Genomic DNA, 19157 nt, shown 5'->3' on the forward strand with positions numbered 1-19157 from the left:
CACCCATTAATACACCAGCTACCGTGTGGCTATGGTGCCATTGGAATAATGGCTACTTTGGCAGCATGACTCACAGAATCACCATTCATCTATCGCTCTCTATCCCATGATGGGCCAACGTTGCCGATCACATACTCACTTCTTAGGAACTCTGCAAACCGTCACCTCATTGACATACATATACTACATTTTGATTCTAACCCAAATGTCAAAACGGGTCACTAGTTGTATAGACATATTTATTGAAAATATTGGTGCTTATATAGTATGATGCACAAGTGAAAATCACATTACACAAGTGAAAATCGCATTACATAGGTAAAAATTGCAGTTCTATGTAAATTAAGAAAACTCTTTGGTGTAGTTATATATCAGTCAAAAATAGGTATCTTTACTAAAAATTATCTAATATAATTCTAATCTTCTATAATATAAATCTCACCTGTTTAAATGTATGTATGTATGTTTGTATGTCTGCCTAAAACTTCCGACAGAGGTGACGGATTTCATGAGATTAGTATCGTTTTGAAGCTCGACCCTTCGGATGACAAATATTGAAAAATTGGCAAAAAATATTAATTCCTTCATCTTACACTGAGCACTTTTCTACAGGGAGGGGTCGCTTTTTTCGCTGATATTTTCGAAAGTCATCCTCTTCTTTTCGATTGACTGACTTTTATTTAAACCTTTGCCATTTCCGGTTTGGCAATGGATGCAACAGCAAAGACGTCACATTTTTTTTTTTTTTGCGTTCTTTTCCTCCGTTGTGATACGGGGATTTGAACCTGCATGCCTACTACCACTTTTTTTTTTTTTTGCTCAACACACACCTCCAAGCATCCGGGCAACGCTGGGCACCCAGGCTAGTTAAAAATAAAGATCAGTTTTATCATATTTTGCTAATTCACCATTGATACGAGAAAATATCCAGTAAATCAAAGATGGTCTTGATACGACTGAACCACCACTGATCAGGACTACAGTGATTCATTGCCGACTGGATCTACTGCTGCCATCTTTGTTGTACAGAATCAATCAACACTTGAGACCGTGACTGCATTGATTCTTTGTCGACTGGATTTACTACTGCTATCTTTATTCTCCAGAATTGCTCAACACTTACACTTTGTAAAGGTATAGAATACTGGCAGGCCAATTATGTTGATAATATAATTTTTTTTATGTATGGAACAAATAGGTCTTTTGTGAGTTGGTAAAGTTCAAATATGAAGAAATAAATTGGATGAAAATGATGCTTGCTTGCTGGGGCAGAAGCTTGGCAGGCAGTGTGAGTTGGAAATGTTTACTTGTCAAGTCAGTTATTATGTTAAAAATTCTTTTTTTGCACCTTATACAAGAATGAAAAACTAGTGGTTCATACAACACTGTACAGGATACTGGCGGATGAATTCTGTTGGAATTACATTAAAATTTCTGCATGTTTGAAGGGAAAATGAGCACACAAGAAATTCCAAATGCGATTCTGATAAAAGAAGCTACTATAGCAGGAAATCTTTTAGCATCAAGAGATCTCTACAATGAAGGGGAGTTGCTGCAAGTTGGGTGGATCAGAGTATGTATGTTGAGGAAGGTTCAAGGGAAGTATTTTTACAAGAGCACATTCCATGGAAGTACTTGTGAAACAAGCACCTGCGATGTGGCAGAGGCTGGAACTAGGCAGACAGTATGAAACTTATTATGTTAAGGATTTTTTTCTTTTTCTTTGCAAGAAATCTAGCAATATTATAATTTTGAAAGATTGTATAAAAGTCTTTAACTCTTAAAAGTCTCGTAATATAATTTTCAAAGATTGTATAAAAGCCTACAACTTTTAAAAATCTAGTAATATAATTTTCAAGGATGTATAAAAGTTGTAAAAGTCTAATACAACACTACTCCAATCGTGGACGAATGCTGGCTTTGTAAAGATATATCTGGCAGGTTGAACTAATATTATTTTATTTTATTTTTTATCTGCTTAATAATTTTATTATGGGAATAGATTTATTACCATAAGCTCTTGTTAAATTTTGAACTTTTTAAATGTTATATATATGGTTTTTTTTTCACCCTGAACAAAACATTGTCACTAAATCGTATGGGACTATTATGATAATGAGCCGGTGTTATAGGTGGACAATTTGAGTGGGTTAGGGTTATTGCAATTTCACAGCCTGAGAATGATTAATTAAAGAGGCGACTAGAGTCTAAAATCTTCTAGCATCTATAGATCTTTATAGCGAAGATTACAGGGAGATTGCTGCTAGTTGGGTTGGTCAGGGTTATTTAAGTTAAAGAGATACAAGTGCAGTAAGTTCCTCGGAGCACATTCTGTGGAAGTATTTGTAAGCATAATAACGGGCATGCTACACTGCAGTAATGTTGCTTCAGAAATTTGAATATCTTATTGTATTTTTGTTTGCGTGTGTGTTGACAATTGCACAACGAACAAACTCTTTGCTTTTATCGCCTCTCTCCAAAGCTGATGGCACAAAGGCAGACCATGATGCCCGCATCACTTGGGTGCGAAGATGAAGAAGCAATAGGAGATGCTTGCTTACAATAGATATCATTCATTGTTCTTTTTTTTTTTTTTTTTTTTTTTTTTACTGTCTCCGTTATTCTTGCTTCTTCGTTTTCCACCATGACACAATCAGAATTTTCCATCAAGAATTGTCAACTCATCGATCATTGTCTTATCTCTCGTTTTTCTAAATTGCCTCTATTTTTGCGGAACAGGAGACACCTGGAAAGCCGTGGGAAAATTCTTCGAAAACCGATGATATTCAAGGTGTCCGCGGCTCCATCAATAATAACAAAAGTACCATTGAACATATTCCATTTTTTTAGTCTGGCATTCGTATGACACATCTATAAAAAAAACAAAAAGTAATATGTTGTATTTTTCTGTTGTTAATATATTTTAAAACTTTACAGACGGTCAGAAAAACATTGGTACCGTCGGTTTCAAATCCGATATAAGTGAACAATATCGAACTAATAGGACTCCTCATGACAGGCTACTCAAATATAGCTGTAAATCCTCCTTTGGTACTTCAATTCCGTCTTGGGCAAAACCAGGCCCAATATATGTCATAAATCATGCTAAGACAAGTAAACTCCATCCTCCTGTAACTCCTGCTACCATGTTAGACGTCAACCCTTTCTATGCTCATGTGCGACTACCTTCTGGTGCCGAAACTATTGTGTGAGACCTAGGTCCTAACTCCTGTAATGAAAAAAATAAAAAACCTTCGCACTGAAAGCATTCCTGCAAGTCCTGAGGCCTCTAAAGAGCCACCTACTGATGAAAATATGACCAATGTGAAGTAAAGAGTCCTTTGCCGATCTTGAAGACATCAACAAGAAGTTGACGCTGGCGATCAAAATCCCAGCAAGTCGGTGCGGAGGTTGTCCAGAATGCGACGATTCCCAAGTAAATATAAGGACTTTGTAACTTAATGCTGGACAGAATAACTTTAATTATCCTCTTTATAACTCAATACTTAATAATCATTGGAATGGAAAATGTCATAATTTAATATTAACTCAATTATATAATGTGTATATATATATATATATATATATATATATATATATATATATATATATATATATAACTACTTAATTTACTCACATAAAAATTAATATACGAAAGTATAGATTTATGCGTAAAGTTTAAGTATTTACTTCAAAAGTGCTCAATACGTAGATAGAGCTAGTTAGTAATTTATAAAATATATATGGCGATTAAGCTACACTGAATATTCCGCGTTTCATCCACTCTAGGACTCTTCAGGCTTTATATGGCGATTAAGCTACACTGAATATTCCGCGTTTCATCCACTCTAGGATTCTTCAGGCTTATGCGCACAAGCCTGAAGAGTCCTAGAGTGGATGAAACGTGGAATATTCAGTGTAGCTTAATCGCTATATATATTTTATAAATTACTATATATGTATGTATGTATGTATCTATATATATATTACCTAAATGCTAACTGGAAATAATTTTCCCTCACACACATAATGCTCCTAGTTAGCATTTTGGTAATGTTTTCCACTACAAAGTAGTGCAGGCAAAATAAACAAATAAATCACACACACACGCAATATATTTACAAAGTGCTCAATTCAAAGAGGGCGGGTTTAATAGTCATATATATATATGACTATTAAGCCCCCCCCCTTTTGGGTGTAGCACTTTGTAAATATATTTTCACCCGACATGTATTTAAGTAATTAAGCGAAGTCCACTATTCGTTTGTTTGTAAACTGATGTGCGATAGGCAAGTTGTTAATTCAATAGACATTTGAGGAGAACTGATTCGTAGTCCGATGGTTAGATCTGCTGACTGTCAACACGACGGTTGTAGGTTCGATTCACGACTGGGGAAAGGTGTATGTTTAGCTGCACTGATGAGTTGTGATACAACAAAACAGTACTGTGTGTGGACGACTATATGTATATATACATATAATATATATATATTAAAATATAACTTTCCATATGTTTCGTCGTTATATGACTCATCAGCGTGACTGAACCTACCAAGATTCAAAACCATTACCACAGAATCTGGAACTTGAAGTTCTACTACAGAGCCAATCTATATATATATATATATATATATATATATCAATAATATTCAAAGCGTCCATATTTGTAACACTAAGGGAGATAATTCGGTATATATTTAAAGGAACGTTAGTAGCAGCAGCTGACTGAAAATTATTATTAGCAAAAGTTATAGTATATTATAGTATACCCAGTATATAGTAGTGATTTCGAAAGTTAAAAAAAAAAAATGACTTTGGTGCTATCAGCTAGACTCGAAACCAAAACATATAACTCTCTAGCATTATTTGTTACCATCTGAGCTAAATACATGTGCATATAAAAAAAAAAGTAATAACATTGTTAAAGTTATAAATCTATAAGTAACATGTTTAGTCGACTTACACCTGGTAAGTTCAATTTTGACCCCTTAGCAGCTCTTTTTACGACCTGAAAAACCAACTCGAATTCGTTCCACAGGTTCAAATCTCCTATATATCAAGTTTCAAGTCTGGAGACTAAAAATTAACAGAGTGTTTTGGTAGGGACCGTTCTGCACGTAAACAGACAGACATGGTCACTTTTATATATAGAGATATTAAAAAGTGAGGACTGTTTGCTACTTCACATCCCACCCCTGTAACAGACATTATGTGGGTTCACAAGGAAAAAGAGTGGGGGGTCGTGCCGTGTGTCGGCCATCAGAGTGTTTCGCTTACAAGATAGAATTTTATTATTATTTTTGTGCAACGACAAGAGTTCACGTATGTGGATGAGCGTTTTGCATCAGTGAAATTTCATTAAGATAAAAAGAAAGTTTCCTTCCAGCGAGAAACAAAGTTGACATGATGAGTTGAGACTACGTTCAGCAAGAGAAAAAGAAAAAGATTGAGTTGGCATCGTTTGTGTCAGGTTATTCTGTTGATGCGATTTGTACGAGTTTTTTTTTTTTTTTTTTTACACTTATCAAGGCCCGGAAGCCACTCGGGGGATAAGGGTTATTGTAAGTGCAGTACGTTAGTGTGGATATTTAAAGTGTCTACTTAAGGGGGGCGGTTCATCAGGAATTTGTTTACGTTGGACTTGAAGACATCCAAGTTGTAGTCAGGAGGGAAGCAGGCAGACGGAACAGAATTCCACAGGCGTGCACTTCTAAGAAAGAAGCTTTGTTCATGGAATCTACGTTTTGATTTAGGCATAGATAAAGAGTGGGGAAAGTTTTTGACAGTGGATTCAGCTAGACGGGTGTTTTTTGTAAAAGATTGGCGAGGGGGGGGACCAGAGATTAGAGTTCAGACGAGCACCTGCCATGGAAATAACGATAAAACAAAGATAGGCGTACGAGGTGCCTTATCTAAATACAATTATTGATTCTGTTCTACTCATCAAGGCCCAGAGGCTACTCGAGGATAAGGGTTAATGGGTATACATTAGTCATTGTGATTATAGCGTAGTAAACATAAGTAGTGGGAATTTTGTAAATTGGATTATTTAGAGGGAAACGGTTCATCAAGAACTTGTTTACATTGGACTTGAAGACAATCACATTGTAGTCAACTTGAAAGCAGGCAAACGGAAGAGAAAAGTTTCCAGACGTTTTTCATTTGGGTACTTTTATCGATAGTACACACATAACACTCTAGTCGCCTTCAAAGTAATCTCCTTCGACTGCAATGCACTTGTTGTACTGTTCCAACAACTTCTGGAAAGCGCCATAGAAGTCCTCTTGTCTGACTGTGTCAATGACCGTCATCACAACCTCTTTCCTCTTCAGTTGTTTCATAACGACAGCTTCTAAGGTTTTCCTTGAGTTTAGGGAATAACCAAAAGTCACAGGGAGCAAGGTCTGGACTATAGGGAGGGTGAGGAACTGTCTTGATGCCCATTTTTATCAAATAGTGTGACAAGGATGGAATTGTAGACTGGTGCATTCATGCAAATCTTCTGCATCCTTGCGAATAATTGTGTGTACAGTTCCCACACTGACATCAAACTGTTTTTTTTTTTTTTGCACTTATTATCTCTATAGACACACCACAGCGGTCCTTATCCCTAAAATTCTGTATTTGATCAATCAGCTCTGATGTTCTGATTTTTTTACTTCTCCCAAACTTCTCATAATCCCTCACACACTCCCTGCTTTCCTTGAATCTCTTATACCACTCAAAAACTGATGCTCGATTCATGCAAGATGGCCCAAAAGCAGCGTATAACATTCAATGTTTCTGTGGCACATCTTCTAAAGTTTCCTCATGTCCAGATTGCATTTTTGAAATTCACCAGCTGTGACAATTAGGCTTTAGTAACATGTATTTTAATTACTGCTGTAACTGTTTATTTCAACCTAAAATCGTAAACATTTGTCAGTCATCTCATACAAATAACATACTGAATTTTCAAGAGTCTATGACAATTTTAAATGCCTGTACAAAAATGTCTGGAAACTTATTGTATGTTTTGAAGAATTATTAACACAATTTTAGAGTCTTTTGGCTTGTGATTGGTTGTTTTTGTTTTATGGCATATCAACCCTTTTCAGGTTCTTTAATGCCGAATCCAGTTCTTTTGAAGAAAAACCTTTTAATAGAATATATTTGTTTTTTTCAAGACGGTTTCTATTTAATCCATAGTTGAGACCCTAACAGGTACTACCACTCCGAGTCAGAGTGAACCTGGGAGCAATGGCAATTAAGGGGTGGCTCCACACTCCCCAAAGCCCGTAAGCTGGGGTCTCACCATCAGATATAGTTTAAAGTCATATCCAAGACCTTTGGCTTGTGATTCTGTTTTTTTTTTTTTTTTTTGTGTGCATTTTCAACTTTTACTAAACTTTCCCACTCTCCAAATGAAATTCTATTTATTTAGGCAATTTAAAAATCGGAATTAGAAATTTAGAACAGAATCAATAGTTGTATTTAGATATTGACCGGAGGCTGATCGACGATTATTATGGTTATTCAAGTCAAAAAAGTTTTGTCAGCAAAAATATGTTTTGAATAAAAAAAAATATATTTAGAAATAAATATTTATTTACATTAATTTAGGAATGTGACTTTTACTAAACCTCCCCATTCTCCGAATGGTACTCTGTTTATGTAGGTAATTTTAGAATGAGAATCAGGAATTTAGAACAGCATCGATAATTTTATCAGAATCAGGAAATTTATTGCAATCGTCCCATTATTAATTTTTATTGTTGGTGATACAGTAAAACAACTGTGAATTAAATTCTAAAACCAAGCTTCTATCTTTATATCATCAATGCTCTGATCCCCGTCTAGCATCAATTGAAATGAATGGCTCTTGTCTTGGGGAGGCTCCATGTTTTGACAAGCTTTTGGGTCTGACCTTTTACTCTTGATCTGAGATGGAACACTTACATCTAATCCGTTTCCAAGGCTGCTGGAAAAATGGTAGGATCGTTCTACTGCTCCAGCAGATATCTTACTGCTGATGCAATTCTCTACCTGTATAAGAGCCAAGTACATCCAAGGATGGAGTACTGTTGCCATATATGGGCAGGAGCTGCTAGAAAGACTTATCCTGCTTTGACAAAGTTCAACATAGACTTTGTAGCCTAGTGTGGGATGCCTTTTCTTTTCCCTGCAATTTCTTTTTCACAGAAGAGACGTGGTGAGCTTGTCTCTGCTTTATCATTATTTTCATGACAAGTGCTTGTCTGAGCTCCAATCTATGCCCCCCCCCGGCTTAATTTTGCGAAAAACACTCGTGTAGCTGGAAACACTTTCAATAATTTCCCTCACTCTTTATTTGTGCATAAACCTAAATGTAGATTCCATGAACAAAGCTTCTTTGTTAGAACCGCACACCTGTGGAACTCTTTTCCGTTTCTCTGCTTTCCAACTGACTACAATATAGTTGTCTTCAAGTCCAATGTAAACAAATTCTTGATGAGCCGTCCCCTTAAATAATCAAATTTACCCAGTTCCCACTACTAACGATTACTATAACATTTTCCCATTGACTACTGTACACCCATTAATCTTTATCCTCGAGTGGCCTCTGGGCCTTGATAAGTGGTGACTCGTTTGTAAAAAAAAAAAAAAAAAAAAAAAGGAAAGGTTGATTTACATCTTTTTTCAGAAAATCAACATGGTACTGGTGATGATAGTTGGGGTTTGATATGATAGGAACAGATACCAAAAATTAGCTTCCTATCTTGAAAAGAAAATTGAACATTTAATTTTAAAAATCGTGTGGAAAAATGTTGAGAAATGCTTCATTCTCATAGAATTTTGCACGAAACTGATTTTTAAATTTCACTATTTTAGTAATAAATTCTATTAAAATTGATATATTTATACTGAAAGAAAAATAAATGCACAAATTATAATTTTAATTAATGAATCACAACTAGAAAAATAAGTTGAGTAACAAGTCAAAATGTTCATAGTGTGACTAATATGTGTATTTTATGTGAGTATTTGGCAGCGTGGCATTGTGTGTTGAATTAAAATGAAAAATTTTTCAAGTGTACCTCAATTTTCAAACTGAGAAATATTTTTATCCTTTCCTTGTGACTGCAGAGAGAGAGAGAGAGAAAGAGAGAGAAAGAGAGAGAGAGAAAGAGAAAGAGGGGGGAGGAGAGGACGAGACGAAAGTAAGAGTGATAGATACCGTATAAATCAGAGTGAATTTTGGCTAAGTAGAACAATTAAAACAGAAGTTTTGTCAAACATAACTCAATCCTAAAACTGAGAAATATTTACAGATTTGATAAAAATAGTTATAAAAAAGAAAAGCCTTAGGGAAACGTTGATTAATTCGGCTTTAGCATAGGAACACATAGATATGGTTATACTTACAGTTGTAGGATGAATATTGAAATCTGGATACTTTTCGACGAATCTGTAGATGCTGTTTGGCTTGCCCATAAAATGTCCGACCTTGATGACCACGGCATTAGGTTTATTGTTTTCGGAGATGTTGACCGTCTTCATTTGGTCTCCGAATGTGTTTGTTTGCTCGAGGGAGAGGAAGATACTGCTGCGGGCGCAGTGGACAGACGTGGACGAGCAGATGAGGACAGAGAATCGCAACAGGTTGGCCGTCACTTGAAACGCAGACAGTGACGTCAACACCTCGTTGAAGGACATCTCCTTGCTGCTTTTGAGGAGAACTCGTTCGCCGAACGGTTCACCAAAGACGAAGAATTCTTTCACTGACGATTTCTCCATGTCGACAGAGATGGAGTCAAAGCCGTTCTTCTCGTAGCCGATGTATCCGAGGTGAAAATCTGCAGGTATCGGGCTGGTGGTCACATGGAAGAAATAGAATTCTTGCGTAAAGAGTGGGGTTTCACACATCATGTTACTGACCATCACCGTCACTTTTGTAGTTCCTGTTTTTGGTTTAAGTCCACTATCTTTTACCTACAAATAAGAAAAAAAGGGAAAATTGTTAAATTTCATCTAGCCAAACCAATGAGTCATAACGACGAAACAGATTTTTTTTTTTTTTACATTTTCACCCCAAACAAGGCAAATTGCCACTTTGGTGTAGGGGGCTATTATCAGAGGCAACAACTGCTGGGGTACTATGTATGGATTTGGGCAGCAAGATGTCGGTTCACGTTACACTTGAACTTCTGAACGTCAGTACTGTTGGGGAAGCAGGGACCTGGAATGGAATTCCAGAGTCTAGCGGTTCTGGGGAAGAAACTATTGGAGTAAAAAGATCTTTTACATCTAGGGATCTCTACAGTGTGGGGGTGGGATTTAGCAGCCTGTCGGGTTTATCGAGGGTGCTCACGTCGGTAAATACATATATATATATATATATATATATATGAGCAAACAGTTAATAAAACAGGTTAAAAAACACTTTGAAATGAGTTAAAAACATATTTAATCTGAAAAGGAAACACTAGATAAGTGGATAGTCCTTAATCCACGGAGTTTCGAAGAAATATTTTCCTTCTCATCAGAGGGTAGGAATTAGCAAAATGCGGGATCGGATTTTGCATGCAAAAGTATTTGATGAAACAACAAGTAAGTCAAAGACCTTACTTGAAAACAAAAAAATGAAGCAGAGGGATTATGATGAAGAAAAAGATGATTACACATGAATGGATAGTCTGGTGGAAGATAAATAATCCAGTGACGGTAAAATCCAAATATATAACTTCAAGAAAGTTAATTGAATTTCCATTATATTTGGATTTTACCGTCACTGGATTATTTATCTTCAGACTTATTGAATAAAAAACACTTTAGCAATAAAACATTATGGAAAACATTTCCCTTATAAGGAAAAGAAAACAAGCGAAACTATTTTACCTCTATCGCATCCAATCGGTAGAGACTCGAGATTTGACATAAGGGATATTGAGATTTGGGAACATCTTTATAATCGGTTTACGGCCAGAAATTTGGCTGTTAAGAGGTCAAAGTTCAAGGATTTGACCTTTGAAAACTCTGTAAAACTCCTCCGCCAATTTGGAGTCTAAACAGTGAAATTTTAGATTTAGGTTCCTTGGACATGGATCAAACTTTTTAATTTGATTTGAGCCCAACACAATAAATGTTAAGTGGTCAAAATTGGGGTCAAAGTTAAAAAAATTTGACCTCTCAGCCAATTTTTGGTCTAAACATTTGAAATTTGACATAAAGTATATTCAGACTAAGGGCAAGCTAAGGGCGGTTTCTGGCCGAAAATTCGGTTTGCCAAGGGGTCACAGTTCAAAAGATTTGACCTTTGCGGTATCTAGCAAACTATTCAGCCAATTTTGGGTCTAAACATTTGTAATATTACATAAAGGGTATTCAGACATGCAGCACGCTTTTTAATCAGTTTTTGGGCGAAAATTTGGCTGCCAAGAAGTCAAAGTTGAAAGAGTTGACCTTTGCAGACTCTACCAAACTTCTCCGCCAATTTTGGGTCTAAACACTTCAAATTTTAGATGTAGGTTATGTGGACAGGAGTCAAACTTTTCAATATATATATATATATATGCACATAAATTTATGAACAGTACATGGGGCCCAAGCAAAGCTGAGTTGATCTGCTAATATATATATATATATATATATATATATATGGGAGAGAGAGAGATAGAGAGACAGGACAGAGACTGAGAGATAGATAAATATAGATAGCAGGTTGCCCAGCATTGTCTTTTAAAATATGCTTAAATATGATAGTTTAATTAATGCCGATTTAGTATTTATTATTATAGAACCAATTCTCTATTGATTATTATATTGTACCCAATATATTGTAGTGATTACTACACTAAGTTAAAAAAAATATGACTTGGTTGCCATCAGTTAGAATCGGAATCAAAACATAACTCTCCAGCATTACACGTTCATGTGCCTATAAAAAACTTACAAAAAGTAACATTGTAAAAGTTATAAATGTATATTTGTGCATGCATAGAAGATATGCGTTCAGTCGACTTACGCATGCCAAGTCCCAGATTTTTCAATTTTGACCGTTTAGCAGCTATTTTTACCGACTAAAAACCAAATCACATTGGTTCCACAGGTCCAAACTCCCTATATATAAAGTTTCAAGTCTGTTGACCAAAAACTGATGGAGTAGTTTGGTAGAAACCGTCCCTCAGACAGACAGTCAAAATCATATATATATATATATATATATATATATATATAGGTATATATATTTGTGGCTATCAATCTATTCCCTGATGTCTTGATTTTGTTAAAACATTTATATATATATAATAAAAATTACAATAAAATTTACCAAAATGATCCAAGATGGTAAAAAAAAAGTATATTATACATATTAAAGAATTAATATTTATAAAGTAATCTCAACCAGATGTAAAAGCTCGATAAAACCAAGTAGGAGATAGAGCTCATAATAAGAGCAAATAGTTAATAAAACATATTAAAAAAACACTTTGAAAAAGAGTTAAAAACATATTTAATCTGAAAAAGAAACTCTTAATAAGTGGATAGTCCTTAATCTGCGGAGTTTCGAAGAAATACTTTCCTTCGCATCAGAGGGTAGGAATTAGCAAAATGCGGGATCGGACTTTGCATACAAAAGTATTAAGAAAGAAGACGATTGTAGCACTTTAATTCTTTGTAAACCAATAAATATTTTCTGTTTTCTTACTGGAAAAAATAGTTGCTCAAACTAATAAAACAAATATCATTGTTTGAAATGTGTATTAATTTCTATCGTAATTAACATAATTTAATTTTGGAACTATTCATTTAAAAATGGGTAAAGTTGGAATTAGATTAATAACCAATCTCGCCCCCCCCAATTCTGCCTCTGATAGGATTGTAAACAAAGGCATTACATATAATTTCAATATAATCACATTTCCAGCTAATAACAGTGTGTATTTATGGAAAAGCAACAGTCACTTACATTAGATGTTAAAATTTTCTATATTTATTCCTACATACCTGACTCTCACAAAACAGTGATAAGTGGGTGTAAATGTCACTCACTAAGAAATTTCTACTACAATTCTCCCATCATAGACCAGGACTTCAACGACATTGGTTACATTTTTCAGCTCAGTGTTTCGTATTCCAGCTTACAATAATAATTATTTTTACGGATGAAAGGTAATTTTTCTTAATTATTATTTCAAAAGGAATATTATTATAAATAGTATATTAGACAGAATGAGGTAGAAAACACCGCAGAATTTCCATATCGTCTTGCTAGTTGCAAATGATGTAGTTCTTTTCTGATTCTCTGATTAGTTAGAGGCCATCACAGTCAGACATTTACAAAGCTGAAATTCGGTGCAAATTTTCCTGCTACACCAATCTTCGTGTCAAACTACAGTCACCAATTTTACAGCCCATCTATTGATGAAAAAGTTATGCATTCTGTGTAGGCGACATGTCTATTGATAATTCCATTTCTTGACAGCTGCCAAAGACGTGAGAGACAAAGGTCCCCTCCTTATCTAATTGAAGTAAACCTTGTAAATTCTTTAAAATAAATAGCAGATATCTATATTGATTTATAAGGCCGACATATAAAATGCAGCATTCTTGTTAAATGATGTAAAGTCACCATGCACCTATGCACGACTAGTATCATCATATCTTGGCTGGTGTACCAATCACTAGCCTCTCTATGTTGTGATGATGATGATGATGATGATGATAAAGTGGCAATTCATCCCAGATAGGGTAAGTCAGCTCCTTCCAATGACTTAACCGCATCTCGCAACTCTCTTCTGTTTTCCTGTTTTCCAGCTGACTATAATATGATCGTCTCCAAGTCTAATGTAAACAAATTCTTGATGAACCGCCCCCTTAGGTAATCCAATTTACCAAATTTTCACTACTAATGATTACTATGATATTGTCCCATTGACTACCATACACTCATTGATCCCTATTCTCAAGTGGCCTCCAGGCCTTGCTAAATGATGACTCCTTTAAAAAAAAAATAGAAGCTGACCAAGCCTGGCGATTAATTACAAATGCTGACTCTATTGACAGCCAGTCCAACGGCGAACATCATAGATTGTCAGATCCAGAATTAGTTCAGTACCATTCTGAGCCATGTTTTAAGCTGGCCACCACATCCCTTCTAGTCAAGAGGAGGAACCGGATTGATGGCTTCTCTGATGAGACAACGGAGGGCATGACCAACTCGTGAGAAGAGCCCACTGGAGGGAGGTGATGTGGCACTTTGCTTGGACCACTGCATTCGGCAGGAGGTGTTGCCATGGCATACGCAGGATGCGACACAGACAGAAATTATGAAAATCTCCAGTCTGCAAAAATCAGCAGTTCTCATCGGTCAGGAATCACAACTGTAGAGGAGAATGGTGTAGACAAGTGCTTAGTAGACTCGGACCTTTGTGGTTCCCTTGAATTCCCGTCTCCATTTTGGACAGGGTACAATAAAGAATTTCTAATTCCCTTCACATTGCCACAATATTGCGTTCTTGCTCCTGTTTTAGAAGAACTTCCACAGAATGTGTTTCAATGAACACACTATATTTATACCATTTCAAGTAAAATTCCCCCACCCCCAGCAGCAAAATTACACCTCTTCACTGTAGAAGTCCTTTGATGCTGGAAGAATTTGATAGCTCCTTTCCTCGGGACGCTGACCTTTGGAATTCTCATTCAGCTCACTGATTCCTCAACCATATCATCATGTGGAAATTTAAATGTAATGTGAACAAACATCTTGCTATTTAACTCTCTACCCAAATTCCCCTTTAAAATCTGGCCCTTAACCTATTGCAGAAAAACTTTTCACCTTCGGAACATGTTATCTTGAGAATGTTTACTTACAGACTACAGCATGGTTGTCTTCAAGTCCAATATCAATAAATATCTGTCATGATGTCCTCTGAATTAATCATAATTCTCAATCCTTTCTTAGTGCTGTTGCATCATATTTAACTGAAAATGCCATTCAACCTTATCCTGGAGTGGCTTTTGGCCTTGGTAAGTGGTGAACCGTTAGCATAATAAATGGCATAATCACATTGACGCACCGGTTCCTGCTAAGCAACATTCAACCTGGTCAGTACTAAATGCGTGACCATTTGGGACTTCCAAGTGTTGTATGTGCTCTCCGCTTATCTCGGCATTGTTTCCAGTCGTCCTGGACTTCTCCTTGCCATTTGACTTAAGCAGTGCCGATTCAGGAGAGGTGTGGTTGGAGATTGCGCAACCCTTGTCTCGCAATTACATGCTCAGCTGCCCCTATGGGAGGCATCTTTTGTCTTTCGAGACTGAACGGAGGCATCAACAAAGGACAAAACCAACTTCAAAATCTAGTGGGAAATATTTTCTTTTCCCGACTACCCCTTTCTCACAGAAGAGACATTGCTTTATTTGATCATTATTTTCATCATAGGTGATCGACTGAGCTCCACTCTATGGTAATCCTTTGAAAATATTCATAACAAAAACTCGTCTAATTGCAACTACTGCCAATAATTTTCCTTTCTTCCTTAGTCTATCTAAATCTAAGTAAACCTTCCATGATCAAAATTTCTTTCATAGAACTACCCGTCTGTGGAACACAATGCCACAAGACTGCTTTCCGACATAATTGTTTTCAAGTCCAATGTAAACAAATTCTTATTGAGCCGTTTTTTTTTTTTTTTTTACTTGGGAGTTACCATTTATCAAGGCTCGAAGGCCACAAGAGGATAAAATTTAATGAATGTAAGGTGGTAGTGTAGTAATCATTAATGGTGTAGATTGGGTAGAATTTGATTTTTTATGTGAACGGCTCAACAAGAATTTGTTTACATTGGATTTGAAGGCTACCATGTTGTATTCAACCAGGAAGCTGACCAATGGAACAGTGTTTCACATGCGAGCAGTTCAAAGAAAGAAACTTTGTTCATGGAATTTCCGTTTAGATTTAGGCACAGTTAGAGAGTGGGGGAAATTGTATATAGTGGTTGAGCCTATCTAGTATAGATTCTCACCTTATGGGGAGTAGTTTAGTTTATCTATCTGTTTTACGGCATATCTATCCCTTTTGGGATTATTTATTACTGAAACATGATCTATTAGGTTGGTGCAAAAATAATGTCGTTTTTATTTAATTGAACATCAAAAACGACATTATTTTTGCACCAACCTAATATATACAAGAACCGTTCCAAAAATCAAGCCTCCTATCTTTTTTTAACTTAAAAAATTAAAAAGCTACGAAGACAGAAGTGGTACCATTAAAACGAGCAACTTTTTGTGCTCCAGAATTTATTTTTGCTACATAGTCACCACCATTCTCAATGCACTTTTTGCTAGGAATTCAATGGCGCATTTTCCGCATGATAGGAGTTGCATTCTTAGAGTCTCACACCGTCAATATCTGCAACAGGGAGATGAAACTTTCAGGTCATAAATGCACAAGTTCAGTCATCATAACAATGCAATTTGTGACGGGATAGGAATGCTGAGTCTTGTAAGTTATCCCAAGTAATTGCTGCCTTTCATAGTTGTTGTCACAGCACGTTTTGGCCAATTAATCCTTTGGCCTGCTTGGGTAGGATCTTCTGACAATGCTCATCTGGAACCATAGAAACTTAATCCCTCTATTCATTGCGCCATGGGCCCAATAAGTTACAAGACTTAGCATTTCTATTATGTCATGTTTAATCAGCTGAAGAAAGCCAGAGGATGAGTTGGCCGAAACATGTTGAAACAACAACTATGAAGATGAGGATAACAGTCCATGAAAAACAAAATAAATGCACACGTGTTGATTAGTGTTGGGACGATTAATTGGAATCGTGAACGGGAAAAATCAGAACTTTTGAGTATAGGAAGACGTATTGGAATCAGAAAAATTTGTGCCTATTTTCTGATGCCAAAAACGATTCTTTTAATTGTTTTTTTTGTTTTTTTTTGTTTAAAACAAAAAGAAAAAACATCCATTGCTGGTACTACTAATACATATTCTTTGATTTTAAATTATCAGTAAAATTAAAATCTACAGACGGCCCCACTCCTTAAAGTATATATCCTTTTTTTTTTACATTTGCAAAAGTATATTAAATGAGTTTTAAATGTACTCCAAAAATTAAAAAACAATACTGACTACTAAATATTTCGCGATTGTAGTTTGGAACGTATTAACTTGCATGACAAGGAATTAACTACAGAAAGAAAGGACGAATTCGGAAGAAGAAAGAATCAAGCATTTGGCACCAAAGAGAACATATCTGAATTGATGAGAGTCATGCAAATACTGTCAATTCCTTTTTTTTTTTTTTTACAACTTATTTGATTACAACCTATTTCGGTAAGAAATGAACGCGTTTTAATCAATCAATCAAGAGTTGAATTTTTTAGAATTGGTGTTGGAATGTTTTGGAGAATTTGTTTCTACAATGCAAAAGTCAGACTTTTGGAAAATTGCTGTGGTATTACGGAGAAGATTTAGTTGCAAGTCGAGTCACGCTTTTGAGAAATGGCGTCAAGTTATGAAGATTAAATTATGAAAGTCAACAAGAATGTGAAGGGCTAGTTGTCTCTAGCTATGTACAAAGGGCTAGCTATCTCTGGCCATGTAGTGAGAGCTAGCTATGATCGGAAGTGTGGTGAAGGCTAGCTGTGTGTAGTGAGGGCTAGCTTGCTCTGGCCATGTAGTGAGGGCTAGGAGTGTCTGTTCGTGTAGAAGGAGCCAGGTGTGTCTAGGATCGGGTAGAGTGAGAGCTGACTGTGTCTGGGGTCGTGTACTGAGAGCAAGCTGTGTCTTGGATCATGTATTTAGAGCCAACTGTGTCTTGGGTCGTGTATTGAGAGGCAGCGGTGTCTGATGTTATATATTGAGAACCAGCTGGGGCTGGGGTCGTGTTATGTCTGGGGTCGTGTATTGAGAGCCAGCTGTATTTGGTATCGTACAAGAAGCCCTAAAGATGTAAGTGCCGATCTAGACACGGGTTTGTATGTGAAATGATCTTTAAGGATCATGGTGGCATGTGGTTTGAATTACATTAATTTGCATATGAATGAATTCGGGAGAAGAGGGAATCTAGTTTTTGGCACAGAATTTATGAAGTCATGTGAATGCTGTCAATCCTTTTTTAATTAGATCTCATTAGATTACAGAGATTTAAAATGGTGCTGGAATCGTTAATTTAGGACAGTATTTTTAATTTTATCGGAATCAGGAAAAATATCGAAATCGTCCCATCACTAGTATTGACTTTAGACAGACATTATTTTAAAAGGAATATTAACAGTATATTATACAGCATAATATAGAAAGCATTGTGGAAATTTTGAATAGTTGTAAATATAGTTATCTTATTCTCTGATTAGTTACAAGCCATCACACTTGCTGAGCTGAATTTCAGTGCAAACTTGTCTTGCTACACTAATCTTCGAGTCCAACTTCTGTCACCACTGCCACAACTCATCTATAATCATAAGATCTATGCATTCTTTATAGGTGTCATGCCTATTGGTAATTCCATTCCTTGACAGCTGCCAAAGTCTTGAGAGACACGGATTCTACCCATCTTCATCAAGCTGAAAGAAAACTTTTAAAATTCGGCTCATAAATTCTTCAAATAATATACCAAATACAAGGTAGCTTCAATAAGTTTCCAGACATTTTTCGAATGGGCACTTTTATTGATAATACACACATGAAACTCTAGTCACTCTCCAAGTAATCTCCTCTGGCTACAATAGAGTTGTCGTACGATTCCAACAACTTCTGGAAGGCCCAATGGAAATCCTCTTGTGTGAGTATGCCATTACTCTTATCACAGCCTCTTTCATCTCCTCAATTGCCTCATAACTACAGCCTCTAAGGTTTTCCTTGATCTTAGGGAATAACCAAAAGTCACAGGGAGCAAGGTTTAGGAATAGGAAGGGTGATGAACTGTCTTCATGCCTATGACAACGTCTTTCTTTTTGATTTTTTCTGAGCACCCTTGGGACAAACTTCGTGCAAATCTTCTGCATCTTCAGTTCCTCATAAATAATTGTGTATACAGTTCCTACACTGACATCAAACTGTGCACTTATTGCTTCTATAGACACCCAACAATCTTTATCATTAAATTCTATATTTGGCCAATCACCTCTGGTATTCTGACTTCCTTACTCTTTACACACCTCTTTTTATGCCTCACAGACTC

General features: G+C 36.1%; 2 protein-coding genes across 4 annotated transcripts in view; both read right to left on the reverse strand.

Annotated features, from left to right (window-relative positions):
- Positions 1 to 19157, reverse strand: part of LOC145254646 (protocadherin Fat 4-like) — a 1852201-nt gene that overhangs the window by 172199 nt on the left and 1660845 nt on the right. For all 3 annotated transcript variants that reach the window (XM_080113277.1, XM_080113278.1, XM_080113279.1), the window contains one exon: positions 9385 to 9951. In XM_080113277.1, the coding sequence (XP_079969403.1) occupies positions 9385 to 9951 (567 nt within the window). The remainder of the gene's footprint in view (positions 1 to 9384; positions 9952 to 19157) is intronic.
- The window catches only part of LOC145254647 (protein GVQW3-like), a 153569-nt gene that overhangs the window by 116703 nt on the left and 17709 nt on the right, over positions 1 to 19157 (reverse strand). The gene's annotated exons all lie outside the window — the stretch shown is intronic.

Source organism: Euprymna scolopes, chromosome 30 (assembly GCF_053919585.1).
Source record: "Euprymna scolopes isolate OS-2025 chromosome 30, ASM5391958v1, whole genome shotgun sequence".
NCBI lineage: Eukaryota > Metazoa > Mollusca > Cephalopoda > Sepiida > Sepiolidae > Euprymna > Euprymna scolopes.